At 41.0% G+C, this 23,549-nt stretch overlaps 1 protein-coding gene across 6 annotated transcripts in view; it reads right to left on the bottom strand.

Moving 5' to 3' along the window:
* RAD51B (RAD51 paralog B) overlaps positions 1-23,549 on the bottom strand; it is a 393,397-nt gene that overhangs the window by 14,292 nt on the left and 355,556 nt on the right. For 2 of the 6 annotated variants that reach the window (XR_011151392.1, XM_069017637.1), the window contains one exon: positions 2,745-2,828. The exons of 1 other annotated variant lie outside the window; for it this stretch is intronic. Coding sequence is in view for 2 of the 5 variants with exons in the window: in XM_069017634.1 (XP_068873735.1) it covers positions 2,709-2,828 (120 nt within the window). In the remaining 3 variants the exon portion in view is untranslated. Of the gene's footprint in view, positions 1-2,708; positions 2,829-23,549 lie in introns of those variants that run through there. 3 more of the 6 variants (XM_069017634.1, XM_069017642.1, XM_069017639.1) reach the window with 3 other exon arrangements.

A 23,549-nucleotide genomic window follows, 5' to 3' on the forward strand; every position in this document is an offset into this window, starting at 1 on the left:
AGTCCTGCTTACACTGGTAATATACATCCAGCTTTGCATGTTTGGTTATCTATCAGTGAGAACAAGGGAAGCTAAGGGAAAAATAATTTTAAAACTTTAAATCTATAGATTTGTTTCCTTGTCTTCCACTTCATGACTCATAGGCACATTGCTTTTTGCTTGGCCCTGTTGGGAACAACCCTTTTCAACTGACCATTAATGCCCCTGGTAAAAATCTCACTCATACCACTGGAGAAGAACTGGCTGATGGATTATCCCTCTGCTCTGAAGAGGTGAAAGAGATGGCTACAGCTGTAGTTACAGGATGCTAATAGTAAGAAGCAATAAGAAATGCAGGTCACATACAGAAGGATAATGAAATTACATATATTCAGTACAGGAGTACTTATTGGCTCATCTGTCCAATTTTCTTGTCAGCCAAGCTCTCTTGTTGATTATGGCCTTTTTACCACAGTTCTGCCTGAATATTATATGGAAGTACATACAAAAATGTTTGAGGTTGCTCCCAACAGAACACCAACTCCACTGGCAGCAGTGGAGGCAGAACATGCCCAAGGCAGACAGAGCAGTGATTTGATTTTTTTTCCCCACCTCACATTCCTCTTTGATCTTTTCAACATCTTAATTCCATGGGACAGCAGTTGTGAGCAAGGGGGAAAACCCAAGGTTGTCTCAAGGTGTGATGCCAGCATGTTTTCACCACATCCTAGGAAGACAAATACAGCAAGCTGGGACTCAAAGACCCAAGTCCTCTTACCATGCTGCCCATGTGACTTCAGCAAAGCAAATCTATTTTAGTCTCATTTGCCCTGTCTTTAAATTGTACTTGCTTCATGGGCATGAGAAGAATGGAATGTTTGTAAAACATTTTAGAACTTGATGGAAATTTCCTGGGTAGTGCAGAGAGCATTGAAAAGCTTATCTCCCTCTCCAACTGCAAATGGCTCTGCAATATGAGAGAAATGAGTGAAAACAGTGCCTGCATTCTGGTGTTTATAGTAATGAAACCCTCCAGCTCCCCTCTCCATCCTTCCATGTTTTTTAAAACAGGGAGAGACAGCAGTGAGAAATCTTAGTCTAAACAGAGTACAGTTGCTCCCTGGAGACTTGAATGCATCTTGGTGGAATTTTCCCTGCTTTCAGTCTTTTGTACTTCTTAAAGGTCCCGGAACCAGGCATGTGACTGTAAGAGCAAAAAAACACTTCTCTGTCTTGAGTGCTCTACCAAATATTTACAAGATACCCAGATAAAATGGCTGCAAGCAAGTTCAGCAGGGTTTGAGTGGCCAGTAGTGCAGCACTGTCAAGAAGAAAATCTAAATCTTCGCTAAAACAAAATTGAAATTATATGTTACAAAGGTCTCTTCAAAGCACAAAACTGGTAACACTGAAGCTGGAAAATTGCTCTTCCCCAGGGTGAAATGCATTACTTTTAGAAGTAGCTTATTGAAATGCAGTAGCTTCCTTGTTGTGATGGAAACTTCCTTGTTAAAGGAGAGCCTAAAGCTGTGTCAGCAGGCTTGTAAGCAGATAGCTGCAGAGATGCCCTCTCCATGCCATCCTCTCTGGTGGCTGGGAGTGATGCAACATCAGCTTCCACATCTCTTGCACTGCCACGGTTAAGGGTGTGCAGTACTTTTTAGTAGGGGGCATGTGCTCGAAGGAACTCTCTCCTCACCCCCAGGCTGCCTAGCAAACAGCAGATGGCAACCTGCATGCCTGTCTGCCCGAGGTGGCCTCACTGCAGCTGATTTCATTGCTGGGTTACCTACAGCCACTTTGGCAGTACTCCAGACCTCTCATATTTCTGTACAGGTTACTCTGCTTTTCAAGAGGGTGCTCAGGGAGGCTTTCCCTGTGATGGCAGAGGACAGAACCAGCCTCTCAGGCCAATGGTGATTGTGCAGCGGCAGCTGGCACTAACTGAACCCATGGCTTTCCTGTTGGCTTGAGAGCCAGGAACAACCAGATCCTGATCACAGCACAGCCAGTGATGCTTTTAGCGGCCTTGAGCAAGTCATACATTCTCTAAGTCTGTAAGGTGAGTAAATAGTTCTGTGGTTTGCAGTCATGTTGTGAATACTTCAAAAGTGCTTTGAAGACAGAGAAAGCTGAGCAGCTGTAATACACATTGATCTTCCCACCGTTTGGATTGCTACCTTTTCTCTTAACATTCTGAACAGTCAGAGCCCAGCTATTTGCAACTCTTACATCATCTCTGATTATTTCCAAGTGAGTTACAGGAATAAGTGCTTACTGTACTATTGCTTCTTAATCAAGCCAATGAGTGGGCTTATAATTATCTTAAAAAAGAGAAGTGAACATTTCACTGTGTTATGGGCTGTGAATATTCCTGTGCTTGGCCGTTGGTTCCTGCAAACTGCTGAGGTGGTGAGGTGAATTAGGAAGGCACATGTGGCCTATGCTTCTTCAGTAGCATGTATGTTGTTCAGAGGCTTTTATTATTAAGTCACTTCAATTAACCTAAACAAAATACAGGTTTTTCGTAAGTTCAGAGTTAAATATTGCCCCACACATACGAAGAACAGCACTTGGTTTTAAAGTTAATCTTTGAAGAGACAAAAGAAGAAGAATGCTCACTCTCTGCTTCAACAGATTTTTGAAAACCAGTGTCATTATTCATTCAAGTCTTTGGGGAGGTTTCATTTGTCCTTTCTATAGATGTGACATATTGCTTGAAGTCTCACCAGTAATGCTGGGCAAAGCAGCATCATGTAAAGTATCATTCAAGGCAGTGTTCCTCACTCGTATGGGCTGCAGGGCAGGATTGGTTCCTTCCCAAATTACATCTGTATGATCCTTTTGGTCTGAAACACACAATAGAGACATCTCAATCACAATATTTCTAAATGAGATTGCAAAGTTGCCATTTTGTCCAGCAAACAGCCACTTGGAAACCCATTTAATAAACAAATCAAGGTAGTAAGTTCACTACAAACTAATTTCACAGATTTGCTGAAAATGGATTGATGTGCATGTAATAATCCTCTTTTTTCTGCCTGTCTGGTTGTCCTTCTAGTTACCAGTGTCTAGACTCTCCTTCTCATTCTAGCTGGCAAATTTTCTGATGTGGTCTAGAGCCAAACTTTAGACTAGAACAGGCCCCTCTACCATTCTTTGCCAGAGCTCTCCAGAGGCCATCATATACTTGCTGAGGATACTATACTTGCTAGGGTACTTTGCACCACCCTAATTTTCCAATAAAACTGATTTTTGGTAGCCAGTACCTATGAACAGAGAATGGGATGTGCAAGAAGACGGACATTGTCTACTACAGTTCATGTTCTACAGTTCAAATACACTTTCTAGAGTTAAACAGTGCACACTTACAGCAATATATTTTCTAACTAATAGCAAATTACCTTGGATTCAGAGAAAATATGGCTCCACTCTATACGCTTTATTAATATCTAGGCTGAGATCAGAGCCTGTTTCCCAACCAGTATAAGATGCTCCTCTTCTAATCTTAGTACTATGTGAATGCCAGGCTGTAAAGTGCTTTGGATGAAGCTCTCTGTGTAAATAAAGGATAGTATATGACTGTGATTAGACATTTTATGTAGAAAACAGACTGTTGTTTGTGAGAAGAAATATTTCAAACCAAAATGAAAGCCTTCCTGAGCAACCTGCAAGCTGATGAACGCAAGCTGAAGAAACACACACAGTTACCAGGACCAAAATATCCAAGGTACTAATTATCAGTCAGATCATGTCACGTCCTCAGGTTTGCTGCTATTAACTGTGTTGCAAGGCATCCCAGGCCTATTCAAATACATATTTCTTTTCCAGTTTCTCCAGCTGACCCAATAAGACAAGCTCCATCATAGCACAGAGAGCCCTCAGGTGGCTGAAGGACTCTGCAGAACACCCAGCTCATACCTGGGCTGATTCCTACTGTGCTGTACCAAAGCTTTGAAAAAAGTCAATAAAGCTGAAAGGAGGAAAATGAAAGGCAGGATATTTCACAGTAACAAGCTATGATTAATATTAATAGAGGTGATATTGTAGAAGAAACACAAGGCTTATTACACAGGTCGTCAAAATAAGCTGTGTCTCAGTTTCCCTCTTCCTCTTTAGCCCTGTTTGTTAACTATATGAAAAGCAACTACACTAGAAAAGAGTTGCTCATACAGCTGTCCTGGTATAACCATACTGACAATGATGATAATGCTAATTTCCCATATTCCTCAAGGGAAATATGCTACAATGACAAAAGCACCTCTAAGACTGTTTGAAACAGCTTTGGTATTTACTGCAAGGCATCTACACCATTACCCAACTGTACTTAAGGTTAATACAACACTGGCTTGACAACCCAAAAAAGGTACAGGAAGTCTTGTGAATTTACTGGGAGAGAATAAGTGAAGTTGTCCATACTCCGTCTAGCTTTGGGAGAGGGCTGACAGGAAATATATCTGAGAACCTATTTCAGTAAAAAGATAGGAAAGAGTAAGTGAGCAAATTCTTTCCAAAGAAACAGCTTGTAGTGAGCCTCTAAAAAGTCTATATTCTTATCCTATTAAAACAAACAAACAAACAAACAAACAAGCAAATCCCCAAGCCCCACTCTCCAAGCAAGGAAACAGAAAATACCACCTGTCTTCAAGAAGAATCTAGGCATTCCATAGTCATGATGTACTAGGCTTACATTGTCATTCTTAGTGCATAAAACATAATGAAAAATAGTTTTGTAGCATCATCGTAGCCAACTACACTTTTGAGCTTGAGATAACCCAGTAAATGTGCATTTTCAATATACCATCTCTTTTTGCTTACTTGTTTGTTTCTGTTAAACCATGATGTTTAAAACAAATCACAGTAATCTTGGAAGTCTGTTTAACACCACTGCTTTTTGAACAGCATTACTCAGGAATTCCAGGCCAAATGAATCTCAGGTTTTATAAAGTGGATGACCATTGTTTTTAACTACAAGAATACCACAGCTTTTTTTCTAGTTTTCAGTAAGGTCCATTTTCTACCAGACAGGGTTTGTATAGGAAGCTATGTGTGATACCACCCATCCATAACCACAAATTATAAAACATAAAATAGGGTTTTTTTTCTGCAGTGTTCTTCTAGAATAACTGCTAGTTACTAATAGGTACTGAACAGTTCCCATTGATTTTGTGTGGAATAGCAATATCCAGTTGTATCTGCACCTGAAGCAGGCTGACACGCTACATAAAACTGCTTAGATTTCTACACAGGCTCTGATTTGATCTTTTGTTATCTTCTCTGAGTGATTCAACTCAGAGAACTGGCCTGATTATATAAGTGAGGGCATATAACCCTTTCATGGGGCTAGAAGCCATTGCAAAGTTATTTGTACTGTATGCATGCAAATCAGCTTCAGTTTGAGGTAGTCTGGGAGAAATTTGAGGGGGATTTCCCTGCTTTATGTAATCATTGTTGCTTCTTGGCTTCCTCTATTCACATAGCCAGGAGACATACGCTTGACACTGCTGGTAGTTTCTCGAACTCAGTTTGAAAGCAGAGATAATGTGCTCAGTGACCTACAGCACTCCTGTAGCTTTTGGTAAATCCTCAGACGTTGGTGCAATGACACCTGGAATGAAGGAGGCTTGAAGGAGCAGTAGGGGAATAACATTACAGACTTCGCTTGCTGGCATACTTTGACAATGGTCAGCAGCTAGGAGGATCTGTGTGCTACCCCTCAGCTATAACTATGGCCTACCCAGAACCCTGATTTCTCAGTTCTCAATCCACAGAGAGTGATGCACCTCATATGTGATGAGCACTGCCAGTTCAGTCTCCAGAGTGTGGGGCAGTTACGAGGTCCCTGCACACCAGACTGCAAGCATACAGATTTGGCTGCCCTCACCTCCCCATGTGGAGGTGAGGAATAACACTCATCTTACCATGTCCTCAGGTGTATCCAGTCCCACTAAAGATACTCACTGAAATGACAGGCTGGACAGGTAGAAGCTTCAAAGCAAGTAGGAGAAACCCACTATCTCTTAGCAGCCAGCAGAGAGCTCTGTGCCGCTCAGGCCACACTGCTTTGACGCCCAGGTAAGCCTGCTCAGAGCTCGGATGCTATGGCTCCCTACCCAGTGTATCATGCTGTACACATTGTGGTATTATTATCCCAAACTGAAAGATTTATAATTTAGCAACTATCCAGATTCTGAGAAACACATTTACTGAAAACCACTAAGCTAAGGGAAATACAACAGGTGAAGTAAGCACGGTGGCACTGAGAAGGAAGGAAATCTCCCTGCAGTGTGCTGATAAGAGTGTGCTTGATATATACTGTGTTCAATCTGCATAATCCACAACTGGGAAAACACAGGCTAGCTGAAGGAAATTCAGCTCGGAGGCCCTAGGGACTGAATTAGTCTGTTAAAATGCTTTGTTGGTTTTATTTATCACTACTTAATTAGGATGCTTGACCAACACACTGGAAAGATAGTAACTGTTAAATATTCAACAAGCTGACCTTTCAGTTACAATATTACAATTCTGAATAAAGTTCATGGAAAGTTTGTCCTTCCTAGGTACTCCAACAAAGCCAAAGGGAACTAGACTGGGCCAAAAAAATAAAAGACTAAGAAAAAAGTAGGGCAGTACTGTGGAGACCTGCTTAAAAATCCAAGTCTTGCCATGGGCTCATTGAATGATCTCGGGCAAGTTGTTTCCTGCCCTGTGCTTCAGTTTTTCCCATCTGTAAAAAGAGTACAACAATGTTGACCTTCCTTGTAAATTGCTGAGATGAATGGCTAAAAAAGCAGAAATACATTATTAATTACTTATTATTATTTCTGAGGAAGAAAAAGTAAAAACAAGAAGTCATCAATCTTTCAGGGTTTTCTCAATCCTCATAAAAAATAGAAAAGCACAACATAACGTGAATTTCACACAGCAGAAGCTTTTGGCAAGTTACCTTTAAGAAGAAATAGTGGGTACACAATTAAAAGAAAGTTTAAAGTGAGCAGACACTCAGGAAAACGCTCCAGATGGTGAAACGAGTTAGGCTGCAGAGCAGGCTCCCACAGGAAGCGGTGAAACCCCTATTGTTTGAGACATTTGAAACTGAATTCCTCAAAGTGCTGGTATATACAATACAAGGAATCATTCTACACTGTCTCAAAGTATAGTGGCACTGGGATGACCTCAGAGAATTACACCTTCCATTTCTCCTATTTTAAGAGGATTCTTGATGCTCTGACTACGGAGAGCTGTAGACTCTTTTATCAATATAGTACCCGAGGAACATCTGCTGGGGAGTAGCTACACTGTGTATTTGCAGGAGATGGATTAATCAACCTTTAACAGATCTTTCACATTCCTAATTCTGATGTCTGAACTTTGTATGTTGAAGAGTGGAAAGAAAGCCCCCCCATTCTCTGAGAATTACAGTGTGTATCCCACTATTTATTTCCTTTATTACCATCTAAAGAGACTTGATTGATGTGGGTGGCTTGATTTTAACAAGCAGTGGTTTGCAGAAGAAATACCATTATTTTAATGGGAACCAAATGAGCAATCATTACATAAATGGCAGTATGAGACACAGAACTAACGCTGAAATGTTAAATGCTTGGGTCAAACTCATCAAAATGGGAACTGGCAGCAGCATGCTGGAACATTCGGGTTTCTCCACACTGAAGATGATACTGCAAACATTTCCCAGTGCTATTAATGCTGGTTCAGCTCCTCTGGAGGTAGCTGTGGAGGGCATCTGACTGCTTCTGCTTTTACTGGCTTAAAATATTAAGATCATCTCTGAAATCCAAATCAGAGCTTTGGGTCAGTTTTACTGATAGAACTTTGTTAACTGGTTGGAGAGGGTAGAGCAAGAAAACTTCTTAAAAGAAGCTGGAATTAGTTTGAATACCTTCATTTCCTCTTGGTCTCATACCTGCTGGTACACAAAAACATAACGTGAATTGATTCAGTTGGCATATGAGCACTAGTGATCCTCTTTTACCCTGTTCACTTGGGCAGGACAGCCGTGGAGTGCTCCTGATCCCCTCTCAGCTCCTCGGGCAGGAGAGCTGGTGCCAGCAGCAGCGGGATGTGCACCCCAGCATGCCTTGCCTGCTGCCTCTGCCGAGGAGGGCTGGCACTGCCTGCACACTGCCCCCATTCCTGGCCAGAGACACAGCAATTTCCTCAGGAATGAGTCCCGAACAAAAAAACAAACAACAGCTATTTAAGAAGGTTTCGTCTCCCTCTGCAACTGTCCTGACCAGTATCATGTTCCTGACAGTTTATTCTTCAAGAATTTAGTCATCTAAGGCTTCAGTGACTCATGGGATGAACCTTCTGCCCATTTCCTGGAAAGAGTCTTGCATGGTCCTCTACACCTCCTGCCATTTTCCTTGAGGGTCTCGGTTCTCACTCCGTTTTCATATAGTTCAGCTTTCCTTCAATTTTGAAGTGGAGGAGGAAGGCAAAAATATTTTGGGTGCACCCAAATTTACAGTGTAACCAGAAAGCAGTGTGGTGAAAGGAACATTTGGAAAACAAAGATGGACACAGAACTAGAGAATCTCTTTTGGAAGTAGTTGCCTCTTGGGCTGAAATGGTTAGAAGAAAAGGACCTGCTCTATTGAGTGCTATGTGGTCCCATATGGTAATGAACTTACCATGGCTGTACCCTGTAAAATGAAAATGAGAAAGATTTGAGGGCTCTCTCAGATCATTGCTTGGGTAGGTGTGACTCACCCTGGGCAAATGCCACTGATGACAAGCACCCTGACACAAAATATTGAATGAATTGTGCTGGATGGGAACCAAAGTAACCATTTTACATACTTGGGCCAATCTGAAAGAGACTTCTGTGCAGAAAACAACTGCTTCCTTTTCCTGATGAGAGTTCAAAAGCTGCTCACAAACAGCTTAAAGGATACTTCAGCAAACTCTGATCTAAGTGGGTTGTGGTATGCCTACAGCAGACAGCTGCCTGGACATCAGAGATGCCCAGTCCATCCCTCCTAACCCATACAGAAGTGATACTGCTGCATGTTTATATTACAGTTAAAACAGGGAGTGGGGGTTTAGTGTTCTTGTTAAAATATTCAGAAGCATGTGAGAGTGTGAGCCCATTAACTTCATTTCCAAAGTGTGTGAAACAGCTCAGCAGCAGTGCTGGTGCATGCTACAGATTGACTCCTTCTATGCCTAAGTTGCCAGAGTAAGCATCCTGACTTAGGCTAACTTGCAGCAGAGATAGTTAAGGAATTCGTATATCTGTCTGACAGGACCAACATGTCCAGTGTTCTTAACTTCAGTGCTCAGTTATACCAGTATAACTGGCACATATACTGGTGTGTGTGCATGTATATCTATGTATATATATTTTTTTACATATATACATGGTAGTACATATACACTGATATGCATCAGAAGTCTGTTCCCTCTAAAGGGATATGATGCCAGGCCAAAGTTGGCCTGACATTCTTTTTTTAAAAAAGTAAACTTCTACAAGTCCTGATTCCAAAAGAAATGTTTCCATGATTTATTTTAAGAAGAGAACATTCCCCTGCAGTGCTCACCGCAACCCAAACATTGCAGCACTGTGCAAGAGCATGAGAATCAGAGAGGAAACTTAAGAATCTATTTTCACTGCTTCAGAAGAGAAATAAAAAGAGTAAACAAACAGAAAAAGCAGTGACAAATAAATTTTATTTTAGTGGTGGCTGTAGTGTTATCTGTAGTATAGCTAAGGAGAGCAGACTTGAAGCGTGCAGGCATTTCTAGTGATTTCTACAAGACATGACTAAGTGTGCAATGGGAACTTGTGGGTGCCATCTACACTGTAAGAAAGAGATTTATTTTTCTTTGGTTCACCCTTCCTGCTCCTCACACCTTGCCTTTCACATCTGAGAAACTGAACAGAAGACTACAAGAAATTGCCTCACCGTTTTCAAATCTAGAAAATAATCTGAAGCTTGGGCAAGCTATGCAGAGAACAATTCCTCATTGGTGGGAGAGCACTTAGATGCTTCAAAGTGACGGTAAAGTCCTTCCTCTAAATATCTGGAGCCTTCTGTTCTACAGAAAGAGAAACCAGCCCTCAGTGCTACTGTTTGTTTCTTTGCTCAAATTTGCAAAACCCAGCAAGCATTAGAAGGAAAAAAAGGGGCATATGTTAAGAGAAAGAACTAATGAGCAAGCACATAGTTTCCTGACATAACTACTGACTGCATGCACATGCATGCAGACATGCACACACAGCACACAGTGCCTCAGTCTGAAAGATCTATGTGCTGAAGACAGAGACAAAAAGTGAGTGAAACCTGCCCAAAAGTGACCATAAAGACTCATCTTGTGGCAGATTAGTGATTTCACCAGAAAGTTTTTGGAAGCCGTAAACAGGAAATGGTTAAGTAAAAGCAGGTGGAGCATGCTGATTGCAGGAACAATGCAGGAAATTGCTGAGCATGTGAATGGATGCAAAAATCTGCTCTTCTGCTCAGGCCTTGGCAGTCACTGTATGCCCACTCCACCTTCTCCTAGTCCTCCCTCTTTACCTTTATCTCCCCGAGCTACAAAGTCTCACAGTCTGCAAACACCTTTTTCTTTAGTAATCTGCTCTCCTTGAATTTTGGAACCAGGTTCAGGAGAGTTGGGAGTTGCTTGGAAGGCAAGAAACAAGAGGGACTTGCCTACTTCGACAAGAATGAGTCAGAAGTACCCAGCAGTACCCACTGCCTGCCAGGAGTTTCAGGTCTGAGGAGCCAGAACAGCATCTCTGGCTACTGCCCCAAGTGCTGAACTCCCAAGTGTATTTAGTAGAATAGTAAATCAGAGAAACATTACTCCTATGGCCCCTTCCATTCAAGGGGGCTCCCAAAGCACTAAGCTGTAGGGATCATTCTCCATCTCCACTGGAACACAGTCCCTTCTGGGACAGAGCACTGCAGCTGTTTAATAGCTCACAGCAACAGCACACCAGCAGATGGAAAAGAAAGTTAAATGTGCAAGAGGCATTTTTTTCCATTTTCCTTCCAATCTTTCCTCTCTCCTCCTTGTCCATTTGTGCCAATTCCAGACTACTCCAGATCATCACCAGTCTGCAGAGACTTGGCTCTGGAGATTGGGATCTGCTTGCCAATGTGCAGCCTTCCCAGTGCTTTCAGACCCAAGGGTCAAGTTCCTGCTACCACTCTCATCCCTGCCTGTGTTGCCAGGTGTGCTGCGGGATGGAGGGCAGACATGCTGGTAAGGAACAATTCTGCTTTCTTTATATCAACACTATGGTGTTGATATAAAATTGCTTAACATAGACATGACACTCTTGCCTTCAAAGTATACTAGAAGTCACATTAATGCTCCAGGAAAAGTTAAGAAAGAAGTACATAGATTAGTTTGAATAATTTTTACCTTGTCTACATCTTAAGTATTGGATGGTAAAGTTCTGTTGGCAAACTCTCTTAGATATTTCTCCTCTTCTCCTACATATAAGTTTAAAAAAGTCTGCTTCTTATATTATGAGCAAAGAAAGCACAAAAGGCAAATGGGCTTCTATGGAGTTACAACTGCACAAACAAAAAGTTTTTTCTGGCAGAGAAATCTTGCAAGGAAATCCTGCTTTTTTTTGACATTGTTATTTTGGCAAAACTTACCAGGTGTTACTGGGAGTTCAAACTTTTACTGCTTTTTCTGTGTTTTTTAGAACAGAGAGTTACTATATGCAACCTAACACTTTTTAAGTTCAAACTCTTAAATCCTAGTCTAGACAGGGCCTTTGGGAGTAAGGTTTAAACTCACCCTGAGCAGTCTCCCATATCCCAAACTTCTGCCCAGGCCATACCTTCCTGGGCATGTCCTGAGAACAACTGTGATCAGAGACCAACCCTCCATACTGCTACCCCCATGGGAAGAAGTAGGTGGCACTGCCAAGGAAAGCTGTGTATGACACCTTCTGCAGGTGCCACCACACTTGTCTGAGGTGCCATGGGACATAAGTGGACAGAGAGGATATGTGCTATCAGCTTCAGGTGGATGGCAGGCCAGCTTCAGGTAGTTAAACCTTGGCACTGACTTCCAGGAAAAAACAGTCTGTGATCCATACAAATCTAAGAAACTGGGAGAAAATAATTGGAATGAGCTGAACAAAAATAAACAGGTGCCTCTTTCCTGCTCCTTTCACAGTTTCAGCTTTCCTGCATCCTTACTCACTTTTTTTTTTTTTTTTGTACTTAAGTTGTTGAGAAAAACAGCAGGAATGAGGTTCCTGGTATAATTACAGTTTGCTGAGAAAATCGCAGCCTGCAGCAGTGATTCCTTTAGTGCTAGAGACAGATGTTGCTGAAGTCTAATCATAGTCTTCCCATTAACCAGGCCCTGGGTCTAATCTGTCATCAGCTGAGAGGCCGCTGGCTCTCACCATGCGTGTGAACCCAAGCTGCTCGGTTCATTCCTCTGCCCTCATCCAGAGCCAGGCAGTGCCAGAAGGAGGGTAGTTTGCCATTCACTCCTTGCCCTCAGTTACAGTGATACCACAACTTCAATGTGCTGCTTATCTCTCCTCCACGCCTAGTATCAAAGCCTTGCTGGAAAGGGCTCAAGTGGTTGTTTTCAACTTACAGTGCATAGTGACTGCAGTTCAAAAATACAATTTGAGATAAGTTGAAGGAGAGGCTTAATAAGAATGGCCTGTAGCTAATTCGTCCTTCCAAAATGTATGGTATTTTCTGCCTCCTAAGAGGACAAGGCTGCACTCAGTGATGGGTCACATTACCTCCATGTTTTATAACAGCAAGACCCAAAAGTGTATGAGTGCTGATGAGCACAGCAGTAGGAGGAAGAGAGCATAGCAGAACTGGGTATATTGAAAAAAGTCAGGAAAGAGCATACATGCAAGAGGGGATTGAACAAATTTCTCCTATGTGTTACACGCAGATGACATTGCCACTAAATGTTTTCTATCTGACATTTAAAGAGCATCGGGCCACAAAGAGCGTCAGGCCACATCTTTGGACTTCTCTGCCCTGGTGAAAGAATCTCCAAAACCAACAGACCCCATCAGTTCAGAAGTGTCCCTGTGCAGGCAAAAGTCACTGTGGTACTGGATTAACACCTTTAGATTAGATTCTGGTCATGGAAGGAAACTGACTGAAGAAGTCTATCTCAAAGGCCCATTACTGCAGCATAAAGAACCAGTGAGAAGTGGGAAAGTCCTAAGCTGGTACCTACCTTTCAGCATCTGTACAGTTAACAAGTGCCCTGAAGTAGCAGGGGAGATGCTAGGTGGGGAGGCATAGACTAAACAGCTGTGTTTTGCATAAGTAGCTCTTAAGCAAGGCATAAGGGAATTGAGTAGGTCATCATTTCTGGTCAGAAGCAAAAGCATATTAAACGAGCTGACTTCTGAAGCAGCCCGTGGCCAACTCAATTTCTTTGTGTTTAGCTTTTTCTGAATCTGCACACAGTAGCTGGGCACACACTGTAATACTCACCACATCTCTGCAGTAAAGGTGTGCAGGGCAGCATCTCAGCCATTGACAGATGGAGGGAAACAAAGTGTAGCATGTGTCAGAGAGGGGGAAGAAGTGACTCATACAGGAAGGAAAACAAAGCAAAGATGAACATAGAGCATAAGAGAAGTTGCAGACTGTTGGCTGTAAATCAGTTTTCTTGCACTCAGAAGGGTGGATATTATGGTGAGAGAAGCTGTACTTGACAGTAATGGAAATCCAAGGAAGTTTGATTAAGATTAAATGGCAGTCACATGCCAACACAGAAAAGAGGCTTTAAGACTAAAATCAAAGACAGGAAGTGACTAAGTAGGTCAGAAGCTGTGGGTAGTGAGCTGCATAGATTAAGTGGGACTTGGAGCAACTGAGTTAGCTCTGCTAAGTGATAACACAATGTCACCAAGTTTAACAAATCTGACTCTGAAATCACCTTCAAGGCCTTGATAGCAAATCAGAGATTGCTGAGTCATAACTGTATCTACATCAGAGCAAATACTGTATGTGTTTTAACAAGAGATCAATTTTACAGTCACTTTTTGACCCTGCCAAGCTTCCTGTAAATAGAGTGCTGTTTTGTCTGAACAGGATTTCTTCTTGAGGAGCTGGGAAAAATGAACTGACTAATAGGAACCGTGAGACCGAGAAGGGCTGCTACTGCAGGTTGAAAAGACAGATGCAATGGAGGAACTTCTTTCCACTCCTCAATTCAATAAGTCTTTGATTCGAGAGCTTTGTTCACATCCAGGGCAGCCGGAAGAGAACAGTCACCTTGTATTTTTGTACCTGATGAGAAAACTTCAGATTGTATGTGTGCATTGGGATAGTTCAATGTGTGTCTATTGCAACTTCAAAGAGGCTTTCAGTGCTCTTTGAGATGTAGGGTGTGAGGAAGGGTGAGAACTGCTAAAGCTAGCCCCATCCTCATTAAATCTTTGCCCTCTCCGGAGCAAGCATGCAAGTGGAGAGAATAGATGATATGCATGAGCAACTGAGCATCTGTGATCTCATGACCTTTGACTGTTGTATTATGGGAAATGTATTCTCTGGTTGCTACGCTTTTCTAATTCATTTGTATTTTCCTTCAGCAACTCCCTTGTATTTTCTTTGGTGCTCCTGTATAACGGTTTCAAGGAACCACAGATATGTCCAAGTTAAGCATGCATACAATAGCTTTAATTAAATGTTTGTGGGTATCCCACAGTAAAGCAAGGGAAAGGGAAAGCAAACAGTTTTATACTCACTTGTACCTCTCCCTTCTGAGCCCTGGCCTGGGTGGAGGCATCTGCACCATTGCCATTTAAGCCTATTTCTAAGCTATTGTGAAATGAAGGGCATCAGGTCCTGCTGCTCTGCATGCAAGCACTTCAGGAATTTCACTCTCATTAAAAAGCTACAGGTGAACCTGTGAAAGGTACAATGCTAAGATGTTTTAGACTAGGCTAGAAGAAATAAAAAATGAACTAGGGGAGACATTTCTTTGCTCCACTTACGAAAATTGAAGATAAAGATTAAAAATATTCTTAACCACTTCTTAAAATGCTAACTACTAAGATGCTATCGGAAGAGTAGCATAAAAGCAAAGACTTTGGTCTTCTTCAATATTCTGAAATTAATATTTTCTGTTCTCTGTGCCATTGGCACAGTCTAACTCTTGATGTCACCCTCCAGAATAATTATTATTATTATTATTATTATTATTATTATTATTATTATTATTATTATTATTATTATTATAATGGGAATCTTTGCTTCTTTTACAAGGAGTTAACTACATTTTTTTTAATGTATAGAAGAAAGTTGCAAAGAAATTTGTTTCCATTTCAGGCATTTAAAATAAATATCCATGAGGCAAATGAAATTTGGAAGGAGAACTTTCATCATGCAAAGGTGGAGGAATAAGAGACAGGATACAAAGGTTATTGGTTAGTTCTTCGAGTCAAATACAACGCAATTTTACAGCACATAAAGTGTTTAGAGGAAGAATCTTTCTTTTTATTGAATGATATGGAACAGTTAGCAGTATCTGCAAAGACAGCTAAGAGGCCTAACACTAACAATTATTGTTAATATTTAGTACTACTACAAAGTACTTGTCTTGAGTTTTTTGATGACTGACATCACTATTATTTCAGAGTTGACACTAACTAATTTAAAACCACTTTGGCAGAGAGGTACATATTTTATTGCAAATCCATCCATTACTTTTTAGTGGCTCCCAGAGACAACATACCTCAGAAAATACAAGAATAATTCTAAGGCTAGAAAGAAAAAATAAAGGCCAGTTTGATGGAGAATAAAGAATCCATATTTCTAACACTGACCTTGGCTATTTCCCCACACTGAGACCAGAGGCATTGCCAGTTTTTGCCGTCTGACATGCTGGATTTGGGCAGAAGTTGAGTAGAGCAAGGGCTGGCTTAGGTTTGCTGGAGCTTGAGCAGTGTCTTTTTAGGAGGGAACAGAAAGCATGGGTTGTTTCCCTCATGTAGCAAGGCACAAACAACAACAGGGTTATCTGAGAAGATTGAGAACTGCTGACATTAGAAACAGGAACTGGCATCGGCAAAAAAGAGTGGGATGAAAGCAGTCTTACAAAGCAAAGGAGGAAATGAGAAGGCCAGAGAATATCTAAAATTGTGAGCAGCTAACAAATGCTGACAGAGACTTCTTTCCTCAAGGGTATGATCCTGAGTACATTCAGGCCAACTTGAAGATTCCTACCAGGATTTTTGAGATACTCTTAGTGAGGATTTCTACTTTTTGTCCCTCTCTCAATCTGTAGTCTGTTTCCACTGCATCTTCAGAAAATGCCTCTCAAAAATGCACCTAGTTTTGATGATGGCTGAGAGTAAAGAAAGTTTATTCTGAGAATTGTGTGAAGAAAGATCTACACTTCACCCTCCTTCATCTCTGCCATGTCTGTCTGACGCCTGTGTTCCAGGCAGTTTGGATGGCTGTGACTGCAGCAAGGATGCAGGACAGTGGCGCACAGAAGGCACATAGCCTGGCCTTTTTTGGGTTTCCTACTCTAATAATGGAGGGGGTTGACTTTTGTTGTTTGGTATGCTGAATTACTTACTCAAGCTGCCCTGAGCCCTCTACTCTATTTAAAAAAAGACTTGGCAGGTTTTCAGGTTTAGAAGCTCCACAGCTCCATCAGCTTAATTTTTATTCATTGCCTTAGACTTTTCTGTATGACATTTATATTTTTTGCTTGGTGCTGTTTATATCTCACCTGTCAGTCTTCATTGTTGCTTCTGTTTCCTACTACATCGCAGCTGCAATACCCTTGCATCAAAACCCAAGTTACTCTTTTTTCCCCCATCCTATCAGGTAATCCATGGACTACTTCTGTCCTTCTTCTCTAGTAGTAACAGCTTATTTACATCACCAAGGCTGAGGCCAGGAAAATCGATGCCTGACTTTCTTCCGGTGCTGAGTTTTTATGGACAGTAATTTGTTACTGTTTTCACCACACAGGTCCCGAAAATACCCACACTAATTAAGGCTCATAAGGATGTTGGTGCAGTAATCTTAGGCCTTGGGCAACCATAAGTACATTTAGTCTTCTCTGGTTCTTCAGGTTCCATTTCCCTTTAGAAAGTTGTATCTATGTTAATTCAACAAATACGTGATGACCTTGAAGTTAAAGATCAAAGTTCAGTGCAATCCCTCTCCTCTGTGACCTAAACAGTGCAGTTTACTGACAAATGCTCCCCCAAATTTTCTACTTTTGTGTGATAAGGAGAGGGAATTGAAAGAGAAGAAAATAGTGATTAGTGACTTCTTTACAACTTCTTTTTATTAGCTTGTACTAAAAGTAGTTTGGCTCGCCCCCCAACAGAAAAAAAATTCCTATCCCTGACATAAAAGCAGTTTCAAATGATGTAGCAGAGCTATCTGTACACTGTGAATGCAGTGCTCATGCTACCTGTCACCCCATCAACACCCCAAACAGACTGGGAAAGAAGACAGGTTGAAAAATGAGCACAAATATTCTGCATGGAGCCAGTAAGACAGCAAAATCACAATGGTGGAAAGGAGAATGTCAAAAGTTAATCCCAGGTGTAATACCTCAGAGGTCAGACGCACGTTGTGAGAGGTGTTGTTTAGTTAATATTTATGTTTTGTTTTCCTTCTGGGACCTTTAAGGTAGGCCTTAGCCAGTGAAAGCTGAATTCTCTGTAGATGCCTTGCACTACCTGTTGTCGTCTTTCCAAGTTTCTTATCCAATAGCACATTTTCCCCCTGTTTTCAAATGCTTGCTGAAGTCTTAAGACATTTAAAATCTAACAATAAACCACCTGCATTTTATTAAGACTTGAGACTTAAGTTCCACCTCCCTCAATTTTACTGAAGTGTTGCCATTAGTCAGGTTAACCCTTTCATAGTCAGTTTTGCTGTCAAAATGAAGTTACATGTCTGTTACATATAGCCAAATTCCACACTCCTGTACTGTATTTGGAGGAAAATAAAACCAGCCTTGAGACAGACCCAGACAACTCCATCCTGTGCTGACTGGCAAAGGGTGCAGAGCCCCTAAACCACAGCTGCAGAGGCTATACCCTCTGTAGAAGCATAACAGCCCTGGAATAACATGTCTGCTGGTAAAACTTAAATGTTCTTACCAACCACTCCTGTTTCAAGACATTTTTGAGTTGTATCGTAGAAACTTCATTCAACTAAATGGGAAAACTTATTATTCTCCCTATTTCTTCCCTTCTCTAATTTCAATGTCTTAGGTGAGAAACAGAGCAGCACTACACAGTGCTTTTTGTGCCTGTATGTCCAAGAATGTTATTATTCCTATATTAAATTAGAAAAATGGCAGCATGTGAAGTAATTGCCCAAATTCATGCAGCAGTTTAGTAGAAGGGCTGATAAATTCAATTGTCAATGTACTAAGCAACTGCGTTGTTACCCAATTGATTTAACTTTTTGACAAGAAATTATTTCTAAGTCCACACACATCAGAGAAGCACTGCACTGCAAAGAGCAACAACTGCTGGCTATTTTACCAAATATGATCAGTTCACTGAAGAGAGGAGAGAGAGTAATTTAATGCAGCTAGACAGGGACTGAGGATCTGCGTATCATGAGTTCTGATTCCATTTCTGTTGCTATCTACGTGTTTATGGGCATGTAACTTTAGTTCTTTATGACTCAGCTTCCCATCTATGCAAGAGGGAGAGTTATTCTTCACAGGCAGCAGGTGAATCAAGAGGTCATAGACTTCTGAGATGATTCTGAGTCAGTCATTCATCTTAGAACTTTAGTGGCACACCTATAAAGGGCTAATTGTACTAATGTGCATCAGACCTACAGGGAGATAACAGGTACATCACAGATTAAAAGGTTTGGAGATACTCAAATACCATGGCTACAGAGCCATACAAATTCCTAGGATAACCAGGTAAGTAAATACAAAAGTATTAGTTGCTACCCTGTATATTTGACACTTTATTGTGCCATAAATCGAGTCTCTCCTGATGGGAGAGAATTTGCTGAAAGTCCTTGCAAGGAGTTTAAAAGATAAAGTGAGACGTCTTCTGTAGTTTCAATGCTTCCAGATAGTTGTTTATTAAGTCTTATCAGAGGAACAGAGCCACTAGCATGACCCAGGTACAGCATAGAAGGAGGAAAAGTAGGAGTGAGAGTGAGAGAGAGCCAGAGAGAACAATTATCAAGATTTACACAGCCTTTTAAAGATATTTTAACCAATAGTTACTAAAAACGTACATTATTTTTACTTTCTTACCAATTATTCCGTAACACAGGCAGGAACTGCGGAATTTTCTATCCAATCAATCCAAACTACTTTTACTGCAGAATATAGAGTGGTAGAAGAAGGAGAAGAAGGTCTAGAGAACAACAACAATCCTCCATTTTGATATTTCCTACTCTTATCTATTTACTATAAAGAGAAGCCTAAAACCTCTAAATTTTTCACCCTGTGACAATCTTACATAGTAGTCTATCACCTAATTCACACCACTGTATTTTCTAGTTGTTGTCTGACTGTTGGTAATTTTTTCCAAGGTTTAAAGCTATACCAGTGTTGTCCAGGGTGGGTAAAAACCCTTTAAAACAGGCAGAGAAATATTCTCGGCACTCTGGGTTCCTACATATATTTACCAGTATAACTCACTCAATTGGTGGTTATTATTTACACCACCTGATGTATTAGATACTGTTGTGATTGATACCAATATATCTCTACAACAGCGATATAAGAAATATTATCATATACCTTGGCTATCATAAAGGGAAAAGTACAAAGTTTATGCTGACCTTGTAAACAAATAATTTCCATTCATTCATACCTACCAGTATATGATTTCAAATCTGTGTAGGTATCAGTAATCATTGGAAATGGCCTTTATCATCATGGCAGAGATAGTTTTAGGACATAAGCCTATGGCTATTGAGTAGAATGTCATATGATGTGGGAATCCAGTAGACTGGCACATGAAACGTAGTGAAAGTCATGCAGTGTGAGAGTAGCAGACAGCTCCTACCACAAACCAGGAGTGTACACTTGTGTTCCCATTGAGGAGCACACCTTGCCTTGCCTGCTACTTGGGAAGACAAAGGCTGAGCATAATTTATAAAGGTAATCTAGATTTTTTAAAGGTAATCTGGAATTTTTCATATTTGAGTCATGATTCAGAAGATTCTTACTTTTCAATTCAGTGTAAACATGCATAAACAATCATTTTGAATTGGTTTTAAACATAGGGGTAAAGAGCCTTTCAAAGTCTCTCTTAAACCAAATTGGTGTAACTCTCACATTTATTTGAGTTTACACCCTTTAACTTCACCCTTTAGGAAGCTGTGATTTATATTGCTGTGTAAATCACATCTGCTCATAAGCTGTTGTTTGAAAACATTGCACATCTGTAGTATCAAATGCGTGCAAATTAGAGAATTATATGACATTACCAGTCACTTACATGCAAATGTAAGCAATGTAAGCTTCATTTTTTGTGTAGTATTTGAAGTCATGTTATTATGTAGCATAAACTACAATCATCTACTCTCTACTTAGACAGCAATCCAAACAGAAATTTGCAATCCCTTTGCAATCATTTTCACAGAGCCATATACTCAGGTACCCCATCAAGAATGTAAGCTACAAACTGTTATGTGCCCTGAAGCATGCTTATGGCCCTTCTTTACAGGTGGCCTGGCTACCATACTCATTACTTTTGAGTAAATTAAGGACAGAGTTTCATATTTTGGAATTGTGCTTGTTGATAAAGGAATCAGCAATCTGGGAAAACAGAGGGTTTTCAGCTTTACTTCCATCATGTATCTGTGACTTCTTTTAGAAGTTAGTGCCAGATTGACCACAGCCAGCACCTTCTAATCCATGATCTAGAGGCAGGGGTGGGGAGTTGGTATAATCAGTCTCTTTCAACATGATGAAAGGGGTTGTCCCCTGTGCTGTATTTTTCTTCCTCTGAGTGTCTCAAAAGAGAGTGTCAGAAAGGTTTTCCTGATTCTATTTCATAGAGTTGCTCCTATTTTCACCTCTTTTTACATAAGCACTTTTAAAATCTAGTAACAGGAATGTTCTGCTTTAAATTATAAGTTTATTTCTTTTCAGTCTTGACTGCACTTTTCTTTACTGAAATACTTCCACAAAACTTTCATCAGAGTACCTAACATTACTTATAAGCACCATTACTGAAGCCCAACAAAACAATTCTGCAAAAGCTGTTATCATCTTCACTTTTCATAATGAATTACAGATAAATGAGTACATGACTCAATCAAGGTGGTACCGTGAATCAATGATAGCAGCAGGAAATGTAGCCCAGGAACTTTGACACCCACACTCCTGCTGAACTTATATGCCCTGACAACACCAGGACTGTCTCAGACCCACTGTGCCCTACCAACATCTCTCTCATATCAGAAAGTCTTTTTAGGCTATGAAAATTAAAGAAAAGGAAAAATAATGTAAATCAATGTCTGATTCTACGTTGTTTTCCCCTCTGAAACTAAAGGACTTTTTCTTGGTTTATTTTTTTCTTGCAGTAGATATTAGCAGGCTGAAAGTTGAAATAAAATAGGAAAAAATAACAAGCATATTTTGAGTGATTACTCAACTGGGGTCCTTTGTGACAGGAAATGCAGCTGCGTGACTAATGGGCCTGACTTTCTCTTGGCTTCCTTCCCCCTTCAAAGATCTCGTTTATTGCCCCAGCCAAATTTTTTTTTTTAAATTGCTAGAAGCTAGAATTTTCCAGGAAAAAAAATCTTTGCAAGAGGCAAAGGCAGTAAATCTTAAAAAGATCAAGGGCTGCAGAGCTCTCCCTCATCCACTCCTTTTAGCCTTCCAGGCTCTTGAGTCACGTCATATCTTCCCCTGCTCTGCTCCGAACATGTGTCTAGCAGATCTTTCTGCTTTGGTGAGGGGAGGGAGTATGTGAATCACATTTATAGCATTTAACCCTGGAATTCATAAAGGAAGGACTAATTCCATTAAGGAAACCAGAGGCCTCCTTAGCCTTTTGCATTTTGTCTTTTTTATTATTTTTCCTTGCTCTCTCTTTAGCAGTTGTGTGCCCATACTCCCTAATGACATGGCTGTTAAGTGTGAGCTATTGAGATTTGACACAGCATAGTCCCATTAGTAAGGGGCCATGGAGTTTTAAATGTTGTTTGCATTTGGCCTGCTTTGTAAGTCTGCTTTGTTGAGCTTCCTAGGTAACAGCAGATAGGCCAGGACCCGAACCTCCCCTGAACTGGAAGAGCAACTGTGCATCCAAGCTTCATGGCAGGCCCTTAACCCTGTAATTCATTGCAAAGAAAGCCTGAGTTCCCTCTCAGTCCTGGATGGTGTTGGGCATATGGTTGGATAGAGTATCTATGGGAGCAGGGCCCTGTCATCCTTTGGCGATCCTTTGGAGATGCATACCCCAAAGAACAGTGATACTGAGCCCTGTGGGGGGGCACAGCAGGCTAACTGAGCTGTCTGAGCTGTGAAATGCTCCCATAGTCTCATTTACTGGCCTGAGGGTGGGCACTGGAGCTGGAGCCTGTGTGCTGGCAGCTGCAGTGCCAGCATCAGCCCTGCCACAGAGGGAACTGGTAAAACTTCAGACTAACAGTGGGGGGTTTATTCCTGCAACGAGGTTAAAACCCAACCAGACAGGTAGACAAGATCCTCAAAAAACATGATTTACAAAAAGTAGGAGCCATTCTTCAGCTGGGGTATCAAGTGATTGAAGGAGAATTTGAGGGCTGCTCTATAATCTACAATGCTGGCATGGTTTGCTGTGCCTGTAACAGAGGCTAAAAAAGGAGGTGAATATATTCATTGCCATAAACTGCACAGAGGAACCATCAGAATGGGTATGCTAAAAAAAGAGATTGAACCTTTGCTTATGAACAGACCTAAAAGAATTGAATACATGTGTACAGAGAGATCATTTTCCACTACCTACAAGAGGAAAAATCTCTGGGGAAGTGTCTGATGCCAAATATTTTCTTATGCTTCATGTGTCAGCATAGTCTGGCAGAACCCCTTAAAAAACAGAGCATGCATTTTGTGCAAATGGAGAATCACAATTCTAGTGATTTGGATTGCTTCACCAAACTAGAGACATTTCTCAAAAAATACAGCAGATGTTTGATGATGTACCAAGTTTTCAGCATTTACACAGATCAGATGATGTTAAGATCAGCAGAAAAAAAATAACAGAGCAACACAGTAAAAGTCTTCAGATCTGTCCTGAAAAAAACTTAAACTGGGTTAGACACGAAAAAAAGTTAATTTCTCACAACAGCTCTAAAATCCTGGACAAGCTATACAGCAAGGTTACAGAGGAGCTAGACTGGGTGCAGAAGTGGTGGTCACAAGGATTCACTGGAATGGGAGATGTGTGTGGAACCTGGCTGCATGACCTGAGAACAACAGGGCACTGCTGCAAAAATACTGGCAGTATACTTTGACTACAAAGTTTAACAATTCCAGACAGTGAAGGATAAAGGGGATTCAACCCTGAGCTATCTTAAAACTACATGAGACAGAGCTGTCCCCAACCCTCTTGAAGCTATATGGTCAAAACT

This window comes from Aphelocoma coerulescens, chromosome 5 (assembly GCF_041296385.1).
Source record: "Aphelocoma coerulescens isolate FSJ_1873_10779 chromosome 5, UR_Acoe_1.0, whole genome shotgun sequence".
Lineage (NCBI taxonomy): Eukaryota > Metazoa > Chordata > Aves > Passeriformes > Corvidae > Aphelocoma > Aphelocoma coerulescens.